This window comes from Haliotis rubra, unplaced genomic scaffold (genome assembly GCF_003918875.1).
Source record: "Haliotis rubra isolate DU_JTF1 unplaced genomic scaffold, ASM391887v1 Scf513, whole genome shotgun sequence".
Lineage (NCBI taxonomy): Eukaryota > Metazoa > Mollusca > Gastropoda > Lepetellida > Haliotidae > Haliotis > Haliotis rubra.
In genome coordinates, this window is record NW_025767206.1 from 683653 (window position 1) to 709254 (window position 25602).

At 39.1% G+C, this 25602-nt stretch overlaps 1 protein-coding gene across 19 annotated transcripts in view; it reads left to right on the plus strand.

The window, feature by feature from the left end:
• Nucleotides 1–25602, plus strand: part of LOC124292329 — a 68704-nt gene that overhangs the window by 22997 nt on the left and 20105 nt on the right. For 9 of the 19 annotated variants that reach the window (XR_006902424.1, XM_046729402.1, XM_046729398.1 and 6 more), the window contains 14 exons: nucleotides 427–561; nucleotides 1906–2043; nucleotides 2410–2544; nucleotides 12566–12700; nucleotides 12957–13094; nucleotides 13471–13605; nucleotides 19156–19290; nucleotides 19710–19847; nucleotides 20505–20637; nucleotides 21100–21239; nucleotides 21905–22039; nucleotides 23379–23496; nucleotides 24562–24641; nucleotides 25260–25456. Coding sequence is in view for 18 of the 19 variants with exons in the window: in XM_046729402.1 (XP_046585358.1) it covers nucleotides 427–561; nucleotides 1906–2043; nucleotides 2410–2544; nucleotides 12566–12700; nucleotides 12957–13094; nucleotides 13471–13605; nucleotides 19156–19290; nucleotides 19710–19847; nucleotides 20505–20637; nucleotides 21100–21239; nucleotides 21905–22039; nucleotides 23379–23496; nucleotides 24562–24641; nucleotides 25260–25456 (1892 nt within the window). In the remaining variant the exon portion in view is untranslated. Of the gene's footprint in view, nucleotides 1–78; nucleotides 217–426; nucleotides 562–1905; nucleotides 2044–2409; nucleotides 2545–12565; nucleotides 12701–12956; nucleotides 13095–13470; nucleotides 13606–19155; nucleotides 19291–19709; nucleotides 19848–20504; nucleotides 20638–21099; nucleotides 21240–21904; nucleotides 22040–23378; nucleotides 23497–24561; nucleotides 24642–25259; nucleotides 25457–25602 lie in introns of all 19 variants that reach the window. The other 10 variants (XM_046729401.1, XM_046729407.1, XM_046729409.1 and 7 more) reach the window with 10 other exon arrangements.

A 25602-nucleotide genomic window follows, 5' to 3' on the forward strand; every position in this document is an offset into this window, starting at 1 on the left:
TGATACCCATCGCTAGTTAAGACTATAGAAAGTATATTACGAACATTATCAAACTGAGACTGATGCATGTCCTTGTAGTTTGCAGTGATGGTTGGTTTGGCTCTGACTGTAACAGGCGGTGCCAGTGTCTAGAATCATCTGAAGTATGTGGCAAGGAGACTGGCTACTGTAGGATTGGATGTGCTTCTGGGAAACAGGGACCAGGGTGTCAACAAGGTCAGGTTTGGTCACGTTGATATCAACTTCAGATTATTCTGTTGTTCTGTCTTTCGAAAATTAAATATGTACATTTGGTGGCATTATGATGTTGTAATATATCGTTTGAAGTAATTATGATATCGTGCATATAATATATAATTACGTATCCATCTCAAGATATTTTTCTTTCTATATGCTGCTATATTGTGAGTATCTTACTCTGTGCAGACTGTGACCATGGTCACTACGGGGTCAGCTGTTCCTACACGTGTGGTCAGTGTACTGGGTCATCTGATTGTCAGAAGGTTAATGGAACCTGCACACAGGGATGTCAACAGGGTTACAGCCCCCCTTTGTGTAAAGGTGAGAATTACATGAAAATGTCCTAAAGTCCGATTTCGTTGTTGAATCAACGATATCACGCAAGTGCAGTAATGAAGTATAATCCAGTCGACGAAGTTTTCTTTAAAGGAATTTATAAGGGCTTTTTTCATGGATTTTCGTCATTTAGTTTGTTAGCGTTTAACGTTCCCTTCCCTCTTCTCCAACCTTCGGAACATTTAAGCATAATTTTCACTGTATCGAAACTTTTGATGGAATTACTTACGGATTTTATATACAGATGTTGCGGATATTCCGAAAATTACGCTAATCATATTTCTGTCTAAATCTCATGCACTTATATAGCTGTTATACATGTGTGTGTCAATTAAAATGAGACTGGTTCACGTATAAATACTTTGACTTGTTGACTTCTTCTCATATCGTGGCAACTCCGCATGGGTTTTTACCGCAGTTCGTTGATATTACTGTTAGTACTATTGTTATAAGACATTTACACGCTGGAACAGATTCACTTCATCAGTATGTTCTTTGTTATGTCAACAAGGTCTGACTGGAAGACTTCGATTTTTGGAACGGTTTAATCTCGTTGCGAACATCTGTCAACTCTGCACATCTGTTGACAATAGTCGTGTGTTTGCCACTACGTATAACTGCTACCAGACTTTCTTTGACAGTGTTAAATGGGTCAATCTTCCATATGTTAACCTGCATGTGTGTGGATTTCTCAGTTGATGTTATCACAGTTTTCGCTGATAACATGGTTACCGCAACATGAAGCTCAATTATGCTTCAACTGATCGACTATTAGCAACTTTCCGAAATAATAACATTGCCATGGAAAATCTAAAGTACTCAATGACAAAATGACAGCACACTATGACAACAGAAGAAATCCGATTGATAGGGTTGTGGTGCTGTTAGCCATGCCCTGTCACGCTTTGAATGCAGAGATCCTTGTTATTGACAATAGAGCCTATGTAGATTACAGTTTCAAGTCCTGGGAGTCCTGGGACGAAAGGAAGGGAGGTAACTATATATGAGGTGACCTCCAAATCTCATATTATATGAGCGCATCGAACAACACAACTTACTTTTCCTTATACGAAGAATGATCATTGACAGTTTCATTTGAATGTATTTCATACGTTAATATATGGTGGTTTTCTCAATGATATTGTCTCTTTCCATATTAGACTGTGCAGAAGGACACATACATACATATATATATGTGTGTGTGTGTGTGTGTGTGTGTGTGTGTGTGTGTGTGTGTGTGTGTGTGTGTGTGAATATAAAACCCCACTACAACAATAACTACAACAGTTATTTACATGTGAATGCTTACTAGGCTTTGAATATTTTCAGTGTGCAGTGATGGCTGGTTTGGCACCAACTGTAGTGAGCAGTGCAAGTGTCAGAATGAAACAGAAGTATGCGACAAGACCACAGGGAACTGTACAAGTGGCTGCCGTGCTGGGAAGACAGGGGTTGGATGCCAGGATGGTGAGATGACGCTGCTTCATGGATGAGAGAATCATACATTATGTAGAGTTTAATTTGCTACAGAACGATATTAGAAAACATAATAGGCATGACATATTTGCTTAGAACACCTTAAAATATTTCCCCCTCATAATAAGACCTCTTCTAGCGCTGGCCTCCACATCGCATTGACATGCTCTAAGCGCACACGATATGATGGACATTATTACCCCGGGTAACGAAAAACCGTCTGTGAGGCGCTAGAAGGTTGATCGGTAATTTGTTATTGAACATAAAATTCTGTTACAATGTTATTATCAATTCATGCGTTTAAAAAACAGACTGAATGAATGTTGATGTACGTCCCTTACTTTATCACCTGTACAGATTGTGACCAGGGTCAGTATGGGATCAACTGTTCCTCCACGTGTGGTCAGTGTAGCGGGTCGCCCGACTGTGATAAGGATGATGGAAATTGCACACAGGGATGCCAAACAGGTTACCTCCTTCCTTTGTGTAAAGGTGAGAAATATATGTTACTGACGAAAAGAGTCTTTCGTCACCACTCGCCCCTTTCCGTAACCTCCATGAAGAACTCGAAGCTTGTTACGTGCGAAAATACGACAAACGCGTAATGGTTGCGGTGCTTTGATAAAAATAATCCCGACTACTTAAATCGTTTATGGCATAATGTTATTGTCAACAAAATCATGAAAAATATATATCGTCATATTGAAAGTACTAAGAAAGTAGCTAACTGAATTGTGCTGTCTAATGTGAAGCTTGATAAGAATGATGCGATTGACAGTGAGAGATTCAAATACACGAACGTGCGTTTGTTTACATAACGGCTCACACTGGTTCAACTGAGTGTATTTCTGACTATATATGTAACTATAGTCTGTGTGCAGTGAAAACGTGCAGTGCAGTGATAAATTCAAATCGCTATTATTGGTTTGTATTACAAGGGGGTGAGCGCAGTAGATGGAACAGTGAAACAAATGCACATGCCGTACGTAATGAGCGTTAACTTAAACCAACACTACATTTCAACATACCCCTTGTAATGCAAACCAATAATAGCGATTTGAAACAACTTTCATCCTAAGTTGAATAAACTTCTGAGATTTGAATGTTCAATTGGAAAGGTAAAATTATGAGGATTCGCAATCTTAATTTCACTTTATTCGATTTACCTTTTGTTTAGAGTGAAATTCATCGGTACGTTTTCACTGCTGACTATAATCAACTTTAATCTTTAACATTGGGCATGTATACTGATGAGCAAAAGTAACTTTCTCTTGCAAAAATTTTTATAATATTAACATAAGAAAATGTAATCAAATGCAAATTGCCCCATAGTTATTGCCAACAACAAGGGTTCGATTCTGACCAACATCAGCGCTCAAACGCACCTCTTGACAACTTTGCATCGAAAACAGCAAAATGCACGTGTTTTGCAAGTAAGGGTGAAATGCACGTGCATGCATGGTATAAAATCACCTCACAGCACAGAGCAGATCGTACTTCAGCAGAAACCACTTTACAATGCCGAGAGAGGGCCATCGGAATGCTGCAAATGGGCGCTACAACGGGTCACGTTGCAAGAACCTTCAATTGCTCCGTCGTGACCGTCAGGAACCTTCGTCGGCGCTACCAACAAACTGGTCAGACCTCAGACAGGCAGACCCCGGGTGACAACTGCGCAGGAAGACCGCCACCTGAGGACGTTACACCTTAGAAACCGCTTCCTGACGGTAACTTCATCAGCGTCAACAGCACTCGGTCACCCAGTGAGTCGAAGGATAGTGTCAAGGAGACTACGGGCCTATGGTATCAGGGTCTGCCGACCGTACCGAGGGAGGCTGCTGACAGACAGACATGGTCGCTCGAGTTGTCCAGAACTTCTTTCACGCCAACAACGTCAACGTCCTGCCATGGCCTGCACGCTCTCCTGACATGTCGTCAATCGAGCACATATGGGACCACCTTGAGTTATTCAACGGAGACAGAATCCACAGCAAATGACTCAAGCCCTTGAAGAATGGAGGCGAATCCCAGCTGACGTCATCAGACGCCTCACAACTTCAGTCAGAAGAAGTGTGTTTGCATGTTTTCTATCCAGAGGTGGACAAACTCCCTATTAGAGACTTCTGTTCACGTTTTGCTGTGTTTCCCCAATGGACCCACTGATCGTGAATTCTCTAGTTTCTGCCCATGTCGACCATAACCTGTTCAATAAGTTATCAGCCTTGTTAACGTTTGTACGTCAGTATATTTCTGGGAATATTTTAGTCTGACATTTTTTGGGTCATTCATATATTTTTCCATTTGTTCATTTATAATTCCACTTGGGGTATGACAGCAAGGTTACATGTATGTTCCTGTTTGAGAAATATTTTAAAGTCATTTCTGCTTTGAGATTTAATGAGCAGGGTTTTTTTATAAATCATTTGCATATTCAATAAAACAAATCCCATTTATGATTATTAAACCCTTTTCAGAAATATAATTGTAAATATTAGATGAACATCTCATAATAATTACGACAGAATATGTCCTTATTTCTCTTTATTTTACTTGTACCATGGATAATTCTTTAAAGTATATAAGCAAAAAGAAAAACAGCCGTGCAATATACGAGTGCTTCGATGATATTAAGTACCATTGGAATGAAACAGGAATGGAGTTATCGTTCCTGTTTAAAGTAGTTCTGATGTTCATGCACCAATATGAAATCCTTCCAGAGGGGCACGAGTCGCTATTCGGCTTGTCCCGGAATAACACGAGTTGGTCACGAATGGAAAAAGGTGTAATTTGGGGTGACGTAATTATTCAAGTAATTCGTGTTAATTAGCTTTCTAAAAACGTCAGTGCATTTTTCAACAGCCGTTGTCTAAATGTGTTGCCAGATTCTAATAGAAATGATGTTACAGAGTATCTTTCACAATTGGCTATAACGTGCTGATTTCGATACTCTCTATTCAAAGTGGAAGCAAAGACATGTCCTGCCAACCATCTGATGTCTCGCTATTGAAAACATGCGCTGATGTCTGTATGCGGTGATAATTTATTTGAAAAGGACCTTGTCAAGTGATTTTAATAAAGTATTCCTGCACACTAGAATCTGTCCTGCATGGTAATTTGCAATACATTTGCATACATTCGCTTAAAAATGGGGAGGTTTATGTCCCACGATACCCGAATGTTTGACAAACAAAAGGTGTACTTTCACGACTGGAGGACAATTACCGTCCAATGGGTGGGGTTGCAAGAAGGCCTGAAAGCCTTATTTATGACGTGTGTCACCGGTGGGGCAGGATACGCTCACCTTTTCGCTCACACCTGGTATCCTCACCGTTTGACAAAGATTCATAAACACATGATAATCTGAAACCCATGCTTGTTGTAAGAGGCGGCTAACGGGATCATCTCTTCCAGTTTACCCAATGACAGTTCAATTTTCACAGCAGAAGCAAAAGCAATACTGACAGCTCTTAAATATATAAATATACACCCTAAACATAAACAATATATAATATTTTCTGCCTCTCTTTCTTGCCTTCAGGCTATTAAAAATCTGTCTTGTAAACATCCACTTTTAATTGAGATTATTGAACTTTATAATGATCTTGCAACTGGCCAATATGACATCGTCTTTTGTTGGCTACCCAGCCATGTTGGTATATCTGGTAATACAATGGCCGATCTTGCTGCCAAGGCAGCACTCAACAAATCTGTGACACCACTACTTATTCCATACTCTGATTATAAAGCTGTCATCAGGTCGTATATCCGTGATTTGATGCAGAAGAAGTGGGACACCCAAGTAGGTATCAATAAATTACATGAAATAAAACCCTATATTGGTTACACCTACTTGGGTTGTCAGTCCAGATTTGAAGGAGTCATTATGCGACGATGTCGTATTGGCCACAGGCGTTATACTCACAAATACCTGTTAAAAGATGAAGATCCTACGTTTTGTATCCCTTGTGATGAGAGAGTTACGGTCAAGCATGTCCTGCAAGAATTCTCCATCATAAGGGATAGATATTTTAATGTGAAAACAGTTATGTATCTTTTTAACACTGTCCTCCTGAGAGGGTACGGAAGACTATGGAAGCGTATTAGGGTCACATAGAAAAAAATATTATCTCCTAATTAGGTGATACTATCTCCTAATTAGGACTTAGTATCTCCTAATTAGGACTTAATATCTCCTAATTAGGACGTCATGATCTTATAAATACGTTTGAAAAGGGTTAATCAGTAGTCATTCTCTTCTTCTGTTTGGGTTTGGCATCTTGGATGAAGTCATGGATGAAACCATACGAATTCGTTTCATGTTGGGCTAGCCGTATTCAGAAATGTTGTCTTGCTTGGCCCATTTATATGTCGTTTGGCCCATTTAAACAGTCCTTTTAACCCAAAGGTGTCCTCACAATGCGCCTACATGCCATTCTGAATAAAATCTTTCATATTTCAGTCTGTAGGTTCTGTCTGTGTAGGCACTTTGACAAATAATGACACCCTTCATCACCCCATAACGACAAAAAGATTAGTCCAGAAACCAGTCCAAAACATATACATTAGACTCTGTCTAATCCAACATTGATTAAGAGTAGACTAAATACACAGTCGTTTTAAGAACGTTGTTTTACTTAGTTGATTAAGAATAGACGAAATAAACACATTTATCAAGCTACAGCTGGCTTCTGGGCTTATGAAGCTGTACTGTCAAAACAAAACATTAGCTGAAGTGAAGATTGATGGCCCTTGGTCCCAGACTAATGACAGTCAGCCTGTGCTTGTTATCGACGATGGTGGAGACAACAAGCTATTGGTGTTCTCATCGCCTGACATGCTGGATATGATGCAACAGACTTCTATTCTATTTTTTTTTTGATGGTACTTTCTACGCCTGTCCAAGTTTGTGGAATCAACTCTATGCCATCCATTGTATGTCTGGTAATACTATGTTTCCAGTTGCCTATGCCCGCATGCCAGACAACTAGATACTTATGTAAGACTCTTGAATCATATCAAAGATGTAGTCCTGACTACATCTGGAGCTGAACTTGGCCCAGACATCGTCCAAACAGACTTTGAATTACCTGCCGTTCAAGCCATCGAAGAAGTACAGCCAATGTATGCTCAGAACAATGCAAACCATTGGACTTGTTACAGACTACAAGGGAGATGCTGGAGTGCAAGCTATAGTTCGTCCAGCAGCATGTCTTCCTCTCTTGCCCATCGACATGGTACAAGAAGCTTGGATAGAAGCACTTGACGACAGACCCAAACAGCCCTTAGTGAATACATTTGCAGACTATGTGACAACAACCTGGGTAGACGACGATGTTATGCTTAAAGTGTCCATGTGGAATCAGTTCGGTAACGATGGCGATCGTACGAACAATGACTTGGAGGGTTGGCATTCCCAATTAAACAAATCACCGAGAAAAGCACATCCCAATGTCTTTGAATTCATCTCTCATCTACAAGGCATTGAGGATGCTAATAGAAAGAAAAGAGCCCAACTAGATCTTGGTGCAGCTCCAATGCACAGAAAACGGCTGTATAGAGAAATTGACTGTCGGCTGCAGAGACTTATGAAGGTCGCAAACCCAGGTTACAGTTCCTTGATGCTGCAAGCCATCTCCTCAAGCGCGGTCTTTAATGAACTATATTTTGAGTAGAGATGATGGATAGGAAAAGTGTCTTTAAGTAATGCTACGTTTGATGCTATCATTACCATCTTAATAAATGATGCACTCTGAATGTTGTTCTTTTTATCTGTTACTTAATTGGATCAGTACGGAAGCGCTGAAGGGACCTCATGAAATAAAAATTATCTTGAGCGCTCAAGTTAATATCTTGAGCACACAAGTTACTTATCTTGAGCGCTCAAGTTAATATCTTGAGCACACAAGTTACTTATCTTGAGCGCACAAGTTAGTTATCTTGAGCGCACAAGTTAGTATCTTGAGCACACAAGTTACTTATCTTGAGCGCTCAAGTTAATATCTTGAGCACAAGTTATTTTATCTTGAGCGCACAAGTTAGTTAGTTATCTTGAGCGCACAAGTTAATATCTTTGAGTGCTCAAGTTATTATATCTTGAGCACGAGAGCACAAGTTAGTATCTTGAGCGCACAGATTAACATCTTGAGCGCACAAGTTAGTATCTTGAGCGCACAGGTTAGTATCTTGTGCGCACAAGTTAATATCTTGAGCGCTCAACTTCGTGTTTAGCATCAAATGGCATTAATGGAACGCACATTTGTTGACTGCTGGCTAAAATGTACAAACTTATATCCTTTTTTGGAAGATTTTCAAAGCGATGCAAAGTCGGAGTTAACTATAGGGTGTTTATGATGAGACTATGTAAAGAGTATGCAAATGTATCATGAACATTGATAATATTTATCATAGTAAACGTTCATCGTCTTTATGCTTGTCAATACTATTCTTTGTATCTGATTTTACCACTTTTTGCTGTATTACATAAAGCAGGCCCTAGGTATGTGTCATGTCATAATAAGAATTAAAACATAAACATGAGTAGGAGTTTATTGCAGGGATGAATAGTGGTTTTACTTACTTCTTATATTGGTACATAGTATTACACTTGGATAGCTTGTTTTTGCCACGGCTATTATGTATATATAGTATTACATGACTCTGAAAAATGTAAACATTGAGTGTTATACTTAATTATCTTTAATTATAAAACTAATGTCTGATGTATTGATAAGTAAAAGTCGACCACTTTCAGGAACTATAGTTCGTAGTCTTGGTTTGCATGTATCAGTAATGTTTCCTAACGTGGGTACAATGGCAGTTTAACTCTGTACAATATCATTTAAAACCCGCCTGATTTATTTGATCCATTAGTATGTGCACGCATAGCATATATACCGACTTTATTTCTTACTAAAATACCGTGTTCCCCGTTTCACTTCTTCCGTATCAATCCCTTTATGTATACGTATGTGTGTTGTAGTTTATGTTTAACATGTTTTAACAACACAGGAAGTTGAAGAATAAAGACGTCGATGAAGACAGTGCCCTGAGTGAAATTCAACACCATTCGGGTCAACAACGACCGTACCAGGTATCCTGTTTCACGATTAAACCGCATTGGATACATTTTTTGATACATCAACGCAAGTTAGTATATATACTTTGAGCGCATATAAGTTAGATATCTTGAGCGCACAAGTTAATATCTTGAGCGCACAAGTTAGTTATCTTGAGTGCACAGGTTAATATATTGAGCGCCTCGTTAGTATCTTGAGCAATAAGTTAGTTATCTTGAGTGCACAAGTTAGTATCTTGAGCGCACAAGTTAGTTAGTATCTTGAGCGCACACGTTAGTATGTTGAGCGCTCAACTTAGTATATATTGAGATACACTGCTTCATAAGCAGTTCATGTGGAAGCAAGGAGGAGCGGAAACGCGAACTGATTCATGCTTATTTCAGTCTTTGGGTTCCAATACAAACACATAACACATCTTCTTGTCAAAACTCAGGGTATAGTATAGTACGCCACTTGAAGCGTATTCTGAGGTGTATGTCCCTCTCTCTCGTACCAGATACCAGATTTGCTGATGTTACAGTGAGTGAGTGAATACGGTTTACACCGCTTTTAGCAATATTCCAGCAATATCACGGTGGGGAACACGAGAAATGGGCTGCACACATTGTACCCAGGTTGGGGAATCGAACCCAGGCGTGACGAGCGGACGCTTTAACCACGAGGCTACCCCACCGCCGCGCTGATGTTACATACTTTATTGCGGACGACTTCGACGATCTGAACAAAGACATGGTTATCGTTGATGCATCAAAATGTATTCAATGCGGTTTAATCGTGAAACAGGATACTGTACGGTCGTTGTTGGACCCGAATGGTGTTGAATTTCGCTCAGGACACTGTCTTCATCGACGTCTTTATTCTTCAACTTCCTGTGTTGTTAAAACATGTTAAATAAACTACAACACACATACGTATACATAAGGGATTGATACGGAAGAAGTGAAACGGGGAACACGGTATTTTAGTAAGAAATAAAGTCGGTATATATGCTATACGTGCACATACTAATGGATCAAATAAATCAGGCGGGTTTTAAATGATATTGTACAGAGTTAAACTGCCATTGTACCCACGTTAGGAAACATTACTGATACATGCAAACCAAGACTACAGACTATAGTTCCCTGAAAGTGGTCGACTTTACTTCCAATACATCAGACATTAGTTTTATAATTAAGATAATTAAGTATAACACTCAATGTTTACATTTTTCATGGTCATGTAATAATATATATACATAATAAAGCCGTAGCAAAAAACAAGTTATCCAAGTGTTCATAATTCTATGTACCAATATAAGAAGTAAGTAAAACCACTATTCATCCCTGCAATAAACTCCTACTCATGTTTATGTTTTAATTCTTATTATGACATGACACATACCTAGGCCTGCTTTATGTAATAAAGCAAAAAGTGGTAAAATCAGATACAAAGAATAGTATTGACAAGCATAAAGACGATGAACGTTTACATGATAAACATTATCAATGTTCATGATACATTTGCATACTTTTACATAGTCTCATCATAAACACCTATAGTTAACTCCGACTTTGCATCGTTTGAAATCTTCCAAAAAGGATATAAGTTTGTACATTTTAGCCAGCAGTCAAGCAAATGTGCGTTCCATTAATGCCATTAGATGCTAAACACGGAGTTGAGCGCTCAAGATATTAACTTGTGCGCACAAGATACTAACTTGTGCGCTCAAGATACTAACTTGTGCGCTCAAGATAACTTGTGCGCTCAAGATACTAACTTGTGCGCTCAAGATATTAACTTGTGCGCTCAAGATATTAACTTGTGCGCTCAAGATACTAACTTGTGCGCTCAAGATAACTAACTTGTGCGCTCAAGATATTAACTTGAGCTCTCAAGATATTAACTTGTGCGCTCAAGATATTAACTTGTGCGCTCAAGATACTAACTTGTGCGCTCAAGATACTAACTTGTGCGCTCAAGATATTAACTTGTGCGCTCAAGATACTAACTTGTGCGCTCAAGATAACTAACTTGTGCGCTCAAGATAAGTAACTTGTGCGCTCAAGATATTAACTTGTGCGCTCAAGATACTAACTTGTGCGCTCAAGATAACTAACTTGTGCGCTCAAGATATTAACTTGAGCTCTCAAGATATTAACTTGTGCGCTCAAGATATTAACTTGTGCGCTCAAGATACTAACTTGTGCGCTCAAGATAAACTTGTGCGCTCAAGATATTAACTTGTGCGCTCAAGATACTAACTTGTGCGCTCAAGATAACTAACTTGTGCGCTCAAGATAAGTAACTTGTGCGCTCAAGATATTAACTTGTGCGCTCAAGATATAAGAAGATACTAACTTGTGCGATATTAACTTATGCGCTCAAGATAACTAACTTGAGCGCTCAAGATATTAACTTGTGCGCTCAAGATAATTTTTATTTTATGAGGTCCCTTCAGCGCTTCCGTAGATCAGACCATAAAGACATGGTTTTCACTTTCCATTGCCAATGTGCAACTCCCTATATATGTTTTAGGAGTGTAGGCAGAATGTCATGTAGGCACAATGTGAGTGAACCAACCCAAACGGAAGAAGTGATTGACTTTTTTACACGTATTTATAAGATCCTTAAGTCCTAATTATGAGATACTAAGTCCTAATTAGCAGATAATATGTTTTTCCTATGTGACCCAAAACTTTCAAAGTAGAATTTGAACATACCAAAATCTTTTAAAACGTAGCATTCTTGTTATTCTAAATTTCGGCTAAAATTTCCTACAATCGCCAGTGGCTGAGGGGATGGTGTAAATCCAGCTAGGGTCCATGCAGGTAGGAAAGGCACTGTAATTCCCCATGGTCCCTAGTATGGTGATCTACCTTCAGTTGCTGGCGATCTATAGCCCATTTTTATATCGTATTGTCTTCATGAATAAATTATTTTTACATTTACCAGCTAGTTTTAGACCCCATCTGTGATACTCTAGATATTTTACAGTCCTTTGATGACTGGTTATTTAACTACTTGTAATTAATCTGTATGTAAACCTTTTCTCGTCACTATATGGTGAAATATTGCCGATGTGACGTTCAATTTTAACTCACTCACTCACTCACTAACGGGATCGGGTGGTCAGACCCGCTGATTTGGTTGACACATGTCATCGTATCCTAATTACGTAGATCGATGAGCTTGCAGTCGATCACTGGAGTGTAAGGTCAAGACTCGCTTATATACGGACCGCCGCGATGTAGCTGAAATAGTGCTGAGTGCGGTGTTAAACAACAAACAAACGAAACATTGATAGTACTACTGGATTATCACGCAACACGGTTGCACCAATAACAATATAACTTAATTGTTTCTAAATGAAAATGAATCTTTGATGTTTTTATTAGAACTTAGTATTTCAGAACTCATTATTTGTTCGTCAATGATATCATTTCTTTCCACTTTAGACTGTGTAGAAGGACGCTACGGTGTTAATTGTTCACAACAATGTGGCTCGTGTAAAGATGGCTCACCGTGCAATACAACTTCTGGTGTCTGTGAGCTGGGATGTGCAGATAACTTTGAAGAACCACATTGTGAATGTAAGTGAGTTTTAATCAAACCCTTCTGATGAATTAATTGCAGTTTGGTAATAACACTAATGATTGAATACTTTGTAGCAACTCAAAAATTAAGCTACATATCGCCTGCGACAGCATATACACGTGTATTCTCTTTGTATTTAGTTTGGGTTAATACAAGACCCCGCCCTTGTTTTCAAATGTTTGTTGTTTTCTCCGAAGGAACGACATAGGTTATTCACATGTGGATGCTTACTGAGGCCTTGAATATTTTCAGTTTGCAATGATTGGTGGTTTGGCAACAACTGTAGTGAACAGTGCAAGTGTCAGAATGAAACAGAAGTATGCGACAAGACCACCGGGAACTGTACAAGTGGCTGCCGTGCTGGGAAGACAGGGGTTGGATGCCAGGATGGTGAGATGAAACTGCTTCATGGATGAGAGAAACATACATTAAGTAGAAGTTGATTTGCTATATCTATGTATGCTCTAACGATATTTGAAACATAATGGGTGGGACATATTTGCTTAGAACACCTTCAAATATTTTCCCCTCATAATAAGACCTCTTATAGCGCTGATCTTCACATCGCATTGGCATGCTCTAAGCGCACACAATATGATGGACATTATTACTCCGGACAACGAAAAACTGTCTGTGAGGAGCAAGAAGGTTGACAGGTAAATTTTTATTGGACATAAAATCTTTTAAAATGTAATTATCAATTCATGTGTTTAAAAACAGACTGAATGAACGTTGATGTACGTCCCATACTTTATCACCTGTACAGATTGTGTCCAGGGTCAGTATGGGATCAACTGTTCCTCCACGTGTGGTCAGTGTAGCGGGTCGTCCGACTGTAAGAAGGATGATGGACACTGCACACAGGGATGCCAAACAGGTTACCCGCCCCCTTTGTGTAAAGGTGAGAAATATATGTTACTGACGAAAAATGTCTTTTGTCACCACTCGCCCCTTTCCGTAACCTCCAAGAAGAACTCGTCCCCGTCTCGAAGCTTGTTATGTGCGAAAATACGACAAACGCGTAATGGTTGCGGTGCTTTGATAAAAATAATCCCGACTACTTAAATCGTTTATGGCATAATGTTATTGTCAACAAAATCATGAAAAATATATATCGTCATATTGAAAGTACTAAGAACGTAGCTAACTGAATTGTGCTGTCTAATGTGAAGCTTGATAAGAATGATGCGATTGACAGTGAGAGATTCAAATACACGAACGTGCGTTTGTTTACATAACGGCTCACACTGGTTCAACTGAGTGTATTTCTGACTATATATGTAACTATAGTCTGTGTGCAGTGAAAACGTGCAGTGCAGTGATAAATTCAAATCGCTATTATTGGTTTGTATTACAAGGGGGTGAGCGCAGTAGATGGAACAGTGAAACAAATGCACATGCCGTACGTAATGAGCGTTAACTTAAACCAACACTACTTGTTCTCGGTGTTTCATTTCAAGTGCATACCCCCTTGTAATGCAAACCAATAATAGCGATTTGAAACAACTTTCATCCTAAGTTGAATAAAATTCTGAGATTTGAATGTTCAATTGGAAAGGTAAAATTATGAGGATTCGCAATCTTAATATCACTTTATTCGATTTACCTTTTTGTTTATAGTGAAATTCATCGGTACGTTTTCACTGCTGACTATAATCAACTTTAATCTTTATCATTTGGCATGTATACTGATGAGCAAAAGTAACTTTCTCTTGCAAATATTTTCATAATATTAACATAAGAAAATGTAATCAAATGCAAATTGCCCCATAGTTATTGCCAACAACAAGGGTTCGATTCTGACCAACATCAGCGCTCAAACGCACCTCTTGACAACTTTGCATCGAAAACAGCAAAATGCACGTGTTTTGCAAGTAAGGGTGAAATGCACGTGCATGCATGGTATAAAATCATCTCACAGCACAGAGCAGATCGTACTTCAGCAGAAAACCACTTTACAATGACGCGAGAGGGCCATCGGAATGCTGCAAATGGGCGCTACAACGGGTCACGTTGCAAGAACCTTCAATTGCTCCGTTGTGACCGTCAGAAACCTTCGTCGGCGCTACCAACAAACTGGTCAGACCTCAGACAGGCAGACCCCGGGTGACAACTGCGCAGGAAGACCGCCACCTGAGGGCGTTACACCTTAGAAACCGCTTCCTGACGGTAACTTCATCAGCGTCAACAGCACTCGGTCACCCAGTGAGTCGAAGGATAGTGTCAAGGAGACTACGGGCCTATGGTATCAGGGTCTACCGACTGTACCGAGGGAGGCTGCTGACAGACAGACATGGTCGCTCGAGTTGTCCAGAACTTCTTTCACGCCAACAACGTCAACGTCCTGCCATGGCCTGCACGCTCTCCCGACATGTCGCCAATCGAGCACATATGGGACCACCTTGATAGAGTTATTCAACGGAGACAGAATCCATCAGTTACAGTACAGCAAATGACTCAAGCCCTTGAAGAATGGAGGCGAATCCCAGCTGACGTCATCAAACGCCTCACAATTTCAGTCAGAAAACGTGTGTGGACAAACTCGCTGTAAGTGACTTCTGTTCACGCTTTGCTGTGTTTCCAGAATGGACCCACTGATCGTGAATTCTCTAGTTTCACCCCATGTCGACCATAACCTGTTCAGTAAGTTATCAGCCTTGTTAACGTTTGTACTTATCACGTGCCTATGTCATTGCTTCACAAATTATAAATTGCAAACTTCGAATTCGTGTTGTTGTTTTTAAGTGAGATCAAATTGAACGAAGAGAAAATTTCTTTTGCCCGTCCGTTTATTTCTGGGAATATTTTAGTCTGACATTTTTGGGGTCATTCATATATTTTTCAGCGAGTTCATTAATTCCACTTGGGGTATGACAGCAAGGTTACATGTATGTTCCTCTTTGAGAAATATTTTAAAGTCATTTCTGCTTTGAGATTTAATGAGCAGGGTTTTTTATAAATCATTTGCATATTCAATAAAACAAATCCCATTTATGATTATTAAACCTTTTTCAGAAATATAATTGTAAATATTAGATGAACATCTCATAATAATTACGACAGAATATGTCTTTATTTCTCTTTATTTTACTTGTACCATGGATAATTCTTTAAAATATATAAGCAAAAACAAAAACAGCCATCAATGTACGAGTGCTTCGATGATATTAAGTACCATTGGAATGAAACAGGAATGAAGTTATCGTTCCTGTTTAAAGTAGTTCTGATGTTCATGCGCCAATATGAAATCCTTCCAGAGGTGCACGAATCGCTATTCGGCTTGTCCCGGAATAACACGAGTTGGTCACGAATGGAAAAAGGTGTAATTTGGGGTGACGTAATTATTCAAGTAAATCGTGTTAATTAGCTTTCTAAAAACGTCAGTGCGTTTTTCAACAGCCGTTGTCTAAATGTGTTGCCAGATTCTAATAGAAATGATGTTACAGAGTATCTTTCACAATCGGCTATTACGTGCTGATTTCGATACTCTCTATTCAAAGTGGAAGCAAAGACATGTCCTGCCAACCTTCTGATGTGTGAAATATCTCGCTATTAAAAACATGCGCTGATGTCTGTAAACGGTGATAATTTATTTGAAAATGACCTTGTCAAGTGATTTTAATAAAGTATTCCTACACACTAAAATCTGTCCTGCATAGTAATTTTCAATACAATTTCATACATTCGCTTAAAAATGGGGAGGTTTATGTCCCACGATGCCCGAATGTTTGGCAAACAAAAGGTGTACTTTCATGACTGTAGGGCAATTATCGTTCAATGGGATAATAATAGTATCCAGCCAGATATGCTCAAAGAAATATAACTTATTTTAACAATGACAGCACTGACTAATTCCAACGACTCATAGTGTAACATGAAACACTCATTTCACATAATATTATCATGAAAATATAAATATTAACTATCTATATGCTTAAAGCTATTATAAATGCATTGCTTAATTTGGAATGTGAACGACAGCAAAACATAACACTTTTGTCTTCATTCTATCTTTTCTTCAATGAGTGTGCATGATTGTGTGTGCTTGTGTCCGAGGGAACGGGGCTTTAACAGTTGTTGAGTTCTAACCATAGGTGGTCCGATTAATGATTTAGTGTAAATATACTTTCTGTGTTCTTTAAATGCATTTCCACTTAGGTACTGCATAAACAAAATATGACATTAACATTACAAATTTAAAGATTTTAACCTACAGAATAATTCTCACTAATGGGTTTTGTGGTTAATGTTGAACAACTCAGAGAAACAAACTCCGTATGATGGTTAACAGTTGGCACCCACCTTACCCTATTCACGACCTGTGACACCTCTTCATACCTGTCACGTGCACAGCTGACCTACATTGACGAACGTTGACCTTTATGACCCAACACTGCCGCTGTTACAGGTCATTGGCTCCCTCCCTCTGCAAGCCGTCTGCGTTCTGTTGTTTAGTTTGTTGACAGTTACATAGACAGATTCTTTAATGCAAATGCATAAAATCGGTGATTTACAATGTGATTAGGTTGTCTGACAAAACATCCACTTGCACAGTTTGAGATCGATTGGATCATTGGATGAAGAGATATTTACAAAAAACCGGGTCCTCATGCATTTCATGCCAAACTATAAGACTCTTTAATCATATCAAAGATGTAGTCCTGACTACATCTGGAGCTGAACCTAGCCCAGACATCGTCCAAACAGACTTTGAATTACCTGCCGTTCAAGCCGTCGAAGAAGTACAGCCAATGTATGCTCAGAACAATGCAAACCATTGGACTTGTTACAGACTACAGGGGAGATGCTGGAGTGCAAGCTATAGTTCGTCCAGCAGCATGTCTTCCTCTCTTGCCCATCGACATGGTACAAGAAGCTTGGATAGAAGCACTTGACGACAGACCCAAACAGCCCTAAGTGAATACATTTGCAGACTATGTGACAACAACCTGGGTAGACGACGATGTCATGCTTAAAGTGTCCATGTGGAATCAGTTCGGTAACGATGTACCTCGTACGAACAATGACTTGGAGGGTTGGCATTCCCAATTAAACAAATCACCGAGAAAAGCACATCCCAATGTCTTTGAATTCATCTCTCATCTACAAGGCATTGAGGATGCTAACAGAAAGAAAAGAGCCCAACTAGATCTTGGTGCAGCTCCAGTGCACAGAAAACGGTTGTATAGAGAAATTGACTGTCGGCTGCATAGACTTATGAAGGTCGCAAACCCAAGTTACAGTTCCTTGATGCTGCAAGCCATCTCCTCAAGCGCGGTCTCTAATGAACTATATTTTGTGTAGAGATGATGGATAGGAAAAGTGTCTTTAAGTAATGCTACGTTTGATGCTATTATTACCATCTTAATAAATGATGCACTCTGAATGTTGTTCTTTTTATCTTTTACTTAATTGGATCAGACCATGTAGATATGGGGATGATGAATGTTTTCACTTTCCATCGCCAATGTGCTACTCCCTATACATGTATATGTTTTTAGGAATGTAGGCAGAATGTCATGTAGGCACAATGTGAGTGAACCAACCCAGACGGAAGAAGTGATTGACTTTTTTTACACGTATTTATAAGATCCTTAAGTCCTAATTAGGAGATATTGAGTCCTAATTAGGAGATACTAAGTCCTAAGGATATAATATTTTTTTTCTATGTGACCCTAATACGCTTCCATAGAAGACCCAAAAGTAAAATTTGAACATACGAAAATCTTTTAAAACGTAGCATTCTTGTTATTTTAAATTTCGACGAAATTGTCCTGCAATTGCCAGTGGCTGAGGGGATGGTGTAAATCCAGCTAGGGTCCATGCAGGTAGCAAAGGCACTGTAAGTCCCCATGGTCCTTAGTATGGTGATCTACCTTCAGTTGCTGGCGATCTATAGCCCATTTTTATATCGTATTGTCTTCATGAATAAATTCTTTTTACATTTACCAGCTAGTTTTAGACACCATCTGTGATACTCTAGATATTTTACAGTCCTTCGATAACTGGTTATTTAACTACTTGTAATTAATCTGTATGTAAACCTTTTCTCGTCACTATATGGTGAAATATTGCCGATGTGACGTTCAATTTTAACTCACTCACTCACTAACGGGATCGGGTGGTCAGACCCGCTGATTTGGTTGACACATGTCATCGTATCCTAATTACGTAGATCGATGAGCATGCTGTTGATCACTGGAGTGTAAGGTCCAGACTCGCTTATATACGGACCGCCGCGATACAGCTGAAATAGTGCTGAGTGCGGTGTTAAACAACAAACAAACGAAACATTGATAGTACTACTGGATTATCACGCAACACGGTTGCACCAATAACAATATAACTTAATTGTTTCTAAATGAAAATGAATCTTTGATGTTTTTATTAGAACTTAGTATTTCATAACTCATTATTTGTTCGTCAATGATATCATTTCTTTCCACTTTAGACTGTGTAGAAGGACGCTACGGTGTTAACTGTTCACAACAATGTGGCTCGTGTAAAGATGACTCACCGTGCAATACAACTACTGGTGTCTGTGTGCTGGGATGTGCAGATAACTTTGAAGAACCATATTGTGAATGTAAGTGAGTTTTAATCAAACCCTTCTGATGAATTAATTGCAGTTTGATAATAACACTTATGATTACACACTTTGTAGCAACTCCAAAATTAAGCTACTTATCGCCTGTGACAGCATATACAGGTGTATTCTTTTTGCATTTAGTTTGGTTAATACAAGACCCCGCCCCTGTTTTCAAATGTGGGGCGGTGGGGTAGCCTAATGGTTAAAGCGTTGGCTCGTCACGCCGAAGACCCGGGTTCGAATCTCCACATGGGTACAAAGTGTAAAGCCCATTTCTGGTGTCCCCCGCCGTGATGTTGCTGGAATATTGCTGAAAGTGGCGTAAAACCAAACTCAGACAGTCAGTCAGTCTTTTCAAATGTTTTCAACAACCGTTATTCACATGTGAATGCTCATTAGGCCTTGAATATGTTCAGTGTGCAGCGATAGGTGGTTTGGGACTAACTGTAGTGAGCAGTGCAGGTGTCAAAATACAACAGAAGTATGCAACAAGACCACAGGGAACTGTACAAGTGGCTGCCGTGCTGGGAAGACAGGGGTTCGATGCCAGGATGGTGAGATGACGCTGCTTCATGGACAAGAGAACCAGTCCTTATGTAGAGGCTGACTTTGGAGAATCTGATTTTAGAAACAGTAACATATGTAGTATATTTGCTTGAAACCAGCACCTAAAATCATTTTCCAATCTTACCCTTATCGGTCAATCAATGTGTATTATTTAAGACAACATGTTCATAACAATGACATCAAGTAGATGTAGAGTGTTCCCGAATTGAATGATGTAAGGCTGAACCAATGAAATCAGTGTGAAGCCTATTCGGAAGGCTGAATTAATACTATTGGTACATGTACTTCACAGCTTGCAATCCACATGTGGTCACTGAATGCTTGGGAAATGACAAACCCCACCCCTGTCCTTTTGCCTTTTTCTGCTAGTCTGTTTCCCAACCAACTAAACACCCTCACTTGACACAGACACAGTTCAGTTGACACATATGTTTCTGTGTTAGTCATACTCAAGAAAACAATCAAATTTGAAAATGTACCTATAAAGTGACCTTGAAGAGATTACATTCAAGAAATTGTCTAGGCATATATTTAATGGATATATAATTATATAATCTGTAATTATCAATAATTCATGTGCATATTAAATAAAACAGACTCCCGTTGAACGATGATCTACGTCCCATACTTTATCACCTGTACAGATTGTGGCCAGGGTCAGTATGGGATCAACTGTTCCTCCACGTGTGGTCTGTGTAGCGGGTCGTCCGACTGTAATAAGGATGATGGACACTGCACACTGGGATGTCAACAGGGTTACAGTTCCCCTTTGTGTAAATACCGTATACCTGCGAAAGATGTGACCATGACAACTTACGATAGGTGACAAAGACTGGGACGGCAACATCAGCGATCGGCTGTGTGCACTGTTTAGAGACGAAGGCACATTTTACCTACTGTTCACAGATGGCTGACGTAACAACGAATAGTATGCCAGGATCACAGTTCTTGTCCATTACCGGTTTGGGCGCGACTGTGTCATACTGTAGGGCAGTACTGCGCATGACAGACGAAATGTTTTGAAACAGCAGGTTGAGAATGCCAGACCACATCACACCCAGACAATTACTGACTATTTCCGACAAGAAGACATACATTACCCCGCCCCGCTACGTCCCGAGTAACCAATTAAAACAGTAACATTGATGGTGATAAGATATGACAATTTTCTCTTCCAACTATATTTATCGGAATCGTCGGTCGCAACACTGCATGAGCAAATTTCCATTTTCCTTTCAAAGAATGCGTACAAGGGAGTTATGGAACCAACTGCACCTCCCTCTGTGGTCACTGCAAGGATGGACAAACGTGTAACAGCATGACCGGCCATTGTCAAAACGGATGTCAAGTAGGATATGAAAAACCATTCTGCTCTCAGGGTGAGATTAGTGAATCATCCTCCTCTATTTCATAGCTTATTCTTGTTAAATGAAAGACAATATCCGTATTTATGACCATCTCTACGTCATCTCTACCGACGTTTCGGTATAGATTCTTATACAACTGTCAAGCAAGAGAGAAGTACTGCAGCACAGAAAAGACTTGTATACATCCGATGCCTTCCATGTGGAATCTTAGGAATGACAAGTCTTTATGGATGATCAACTTCTTTATTTCAAGCTTGAAAACGGTATAGGTATCTCTACCGAAATGTCGCTATCATACAATAAAGAAGTTGATCATCCATAAACACTTGTCATTCCTATTAATTGCAACCTCTAGGATGCTTCTCAAACAGTTCATGAGGAATCTTGTCTACTTAATCGCTAATCCACATATACATTGCAAATCAATGAGATTTTCTTTGTTATGGTTCTCACTGCCTCACCCACACAACATCCAATACACCATCAAAGACAAAGTTTTGAAAACCTGATGATGATGAAAACCAAACTACCTGCAGGGTTACTTTTACCCCAGAATGACAAGGCACTGATTCACCCTGCCATTTTCACATTGGCAATGCCAACACAAACTGCTACTTTGATACTTTTCATCAATTCAAAGTTGTTTCACTGTTGAGTCTGTGTATGTATGTGTACAGGATGTTTCAACAAGACCTACGGTCAGGATTGCAGTTCGTCCTGTGGTAGATGTCTAAACTGGACATGCAGTAACACAGACGGGACTTGTGTACATGGATGTGAGCCGGGATTTGAGGGGGATCTGTGCGTGACAGGTGCGCTGACATCATTTCTACTGGAATCTTATGAAATCAATATTGGTCATGTATTTGTGTATTTCTTCGTTTGTAAGCATAACTGACCATAGGAACTTAACGTACGTTACTTTCCTACTGTGCAAGAAAGAACTGATGGAATCAACAAGAATATAGTGGGTTCACCTTTAAATTCTGAACATCAAAATGAAAAACGCGGACGGATTTGTTAAGAAGGAATTAATTAATAGACTAGCATTTCTCAACGTATGAAACAATTCTCAGATGTGTAACCTCGGAATGGAAAATAGCTATTTACATGGTAAAATGATACCGAAAATGACAGGAAAAATATTCAAACTTCTTGAGACCTTGATGTGAAACAAGACATGCTAATGTGATCTTACACTGATGTAGGAGACGGTAAAATGTGAAAGTATATGAGTATTAAGAGATCTACACAAACCAGAAAATCTCTTGAGACCTGGAATGGGTCATGCGTTTAATACGTGCTGTAGTGCATATATCACTTCACGTGGTTTTGCTTGTCACTGATTGGTTGAATTCGACCATGACCTCATTACATCGCAAATGGGAAGTACTTTCTCATTCATAAGATTTACTACGTCCGTTCTGAATTTCTATGAATGATAGCAGCTATCGTGAATTTGTCGTTAGGAATTGTTTTTCAGTTAAAAAATTGTATACATCTAACACTCTACATTTGTTGACCTACATATCCAGCTTACCAAATCTCGTATTCTTGCGCGCTGAGTCCAAGTGTGGGGAAATCCCTGCCGAGATTCGTGCCGTGAACATCTTATTTTTTATTGGATAAATACATTATTACACTCGCAAGTGTGCCATACGATTTATACGAAACGCGTGCAAAATTATGCATTGCCCGAGCGAGAGACAAAACTTCATTTCGTATAAGTCGTACGACAAACTTGCGTTTGTAATAATCTCTATATCGTCAACATGCCAGAAATGCTCATTGTTTCGCTTGTATTTTGAAACCGATTTAGCTGTTAAAAGCAAACTAGTGTTAATGTTATCCTAGGAAAGTGAAACGGTTAAACATTGTCTTGACCTTGGAAAGGTATTAGTAATAAAGATATTCACAAATGTAGCAATATAGAATTATGAGTATTTAAACAATTAGGATAAGCGTTCCAGAAAGGGTAATAATTTGTTCTTTTAAAAGGCAATGAACCTCAAAACCAAAACTTTGAAAAGAACTTAAATATGTAGCATTGTATTAATCAATTCGGAAAAAAAATATTAAATGTTTAGAGATTACATTTGATGGGCTTTTATGATATCAGTCTTTTACAACAATATGTTCCTTCATCCTCAGAATCACAAACGGGCAACAAGGAAGGCGGCGCTCAGTCGTTGACTGGACTTATTGTCGGTGTCGTTGTAGGGGTGCTTTCAGCTGCCGTCGTTGTCGCTGTGCTGGTTTATATACGACGGTAAGTCTTTAACGATACAGTGTTGATGTTGATACTTTCTGAAACTGGAAGTAAAGGTGATCTAACTGGTTTCTTATCTTAATATTACACGTTACTCTTTCATATACTACGTTGTATCGTCAAGGGATAAGATTTTGTTTTTGCATATCTATCACAGAAATACATCTACCAAACATCTCAAACATCTTGATGTCGCTTACCATCAACAAGGCTCTATATAACTAATGACATGCTTTATGTAAATGCTCAAAGAAGCCAAATTTTCTTACAATTTTTGAAAATTGTGTGAACACAGCGTGTGCACATTGACAATTATCATATCATAGGTCCTACTTTGTGTCTGTCAAATTACACACCGCCTCCATATAGCTTGAATATTGCTGGGTATTGAGGCGTTAACAATGGTCCTACTATGTGTCTGTCATTTTACACACCGCCTCCATATAGCTTGAATATTGCTGGGTATTGCGGCGTTAACAATGATCTTATCATAGGTCCTACTATGTGTCTGTCCTTTTACACACCGCCTCCATATAGCTTGAATATTGCTGGGTATTGCGGCGTTAACAATGATCTTATCATAGGTCCTACTATGTGTCTGTCCTTTTACACACCGCCTCCATATAGCTTGAATATTGCTGGGTATTGAGGCGTTAACAATGATCTTATCATAGGTCCTACTATGTGTCTGTCATTTTACACACCGCCTCCATATAGCTTGAATATTGCTGGGTATTGCGGCGTTAACAATGATCTTATCATAGGTCCTACTATGTGTCTGTCATTTTACACACCGCCTCCATATAGCTTGAATATTGCTGGGTATTGCGGCGTTAACAATGATCTTATCATAGGTCCTACTATGTGTCTGTCATTTTACACACCGCCTCCATATAGCTTGAATATTGCTGGGTATTGAGGCGTTAAACAGCAAACAAACAAACAAACAACAATAAAAAACTTCTATGTGAACTTTAATTTCAACTATTTCATTCAATGTACAAAACTGATCAAATATTAATTTTCTTTAACTTTCTTGCGATCACACTTTTTTACAACTCTCAGAAGACGGAGTTTACAGAAATCCCACACGGAAGACCAACCAGAGGAAGATACAACTGAGAGTTCCTTCAGTGCCGTGTCCAGTAAGTTATTTTGTAATCTCTGTTTTCATTCCTCTTTTAGAACATCCTTTTGGCAATTAAATAATATTTAGAGCGTTTGATCGTTACTCTGGTTTCAAGGTATTTTGGTCAATATGTTGGTGTCGTGACTTGGCTGTAATAATTCTTTCTTAAAAATGCTCCATGCAGGAAGCAAATGTACTGTAAGTCCCCACGGTCCCTAGTATGGTGATCTACCTTCAGTTGTTGGCAATTTATGGCCTGTTTTTACATTGTCTTGTCATTTCTAGTTAACATGTTTTAGATTTCATCAATAGTTTTAAATGGATATCTGTGATACACTTGTAGGTTTACTGTTCTTCGTTAACAGACTTTTAATTTCATTGATCTACAATATAATTATTAATTGTTCTCGTCACGATATGGCTGAAAAATTGCCGATGTGACGTTAAATACTCTTAAAAATGCACAACATTATATAAGTAAATAGAATCAAAACAAAATTACTCATTCAAATCGTTAAGTTGAGTATGTGTATTGGTGTCTCATGGATACTTCGTGGTAAGAGTCAATGTCAGTTGGTAATCATATTGCAATGAACGCATGTGTTTTAAAATATGATGATGCCATGTGTTTTAGGCGACAGGACAGCATCCCCATCCTCCAAATCAGCGAAGCCGGTTAAGCCATCAAAGAAACCAAGATCCCCTGCAAACCACGTGTACGAGAACTCGGACACATTATATAACGTCTCCCCAACCCCCGTACCCCTGGAGAGACTCAGACAGTACATCGGACAAAGAGTGGGAGGTGCGGGATTCGAACAAGAGTACAAGGTAAGGATAATTTCTATAAGGTATGACAAAATTTGTGTTCATTTGCAAATTCAAATGTAACACAATTATTACCTGTGTTCTGAAGACAATTGCTGCCGGGGATTGTAGGGGTGCCGAAAGTTTAAAGGCACGAGTTCGATTCCCTA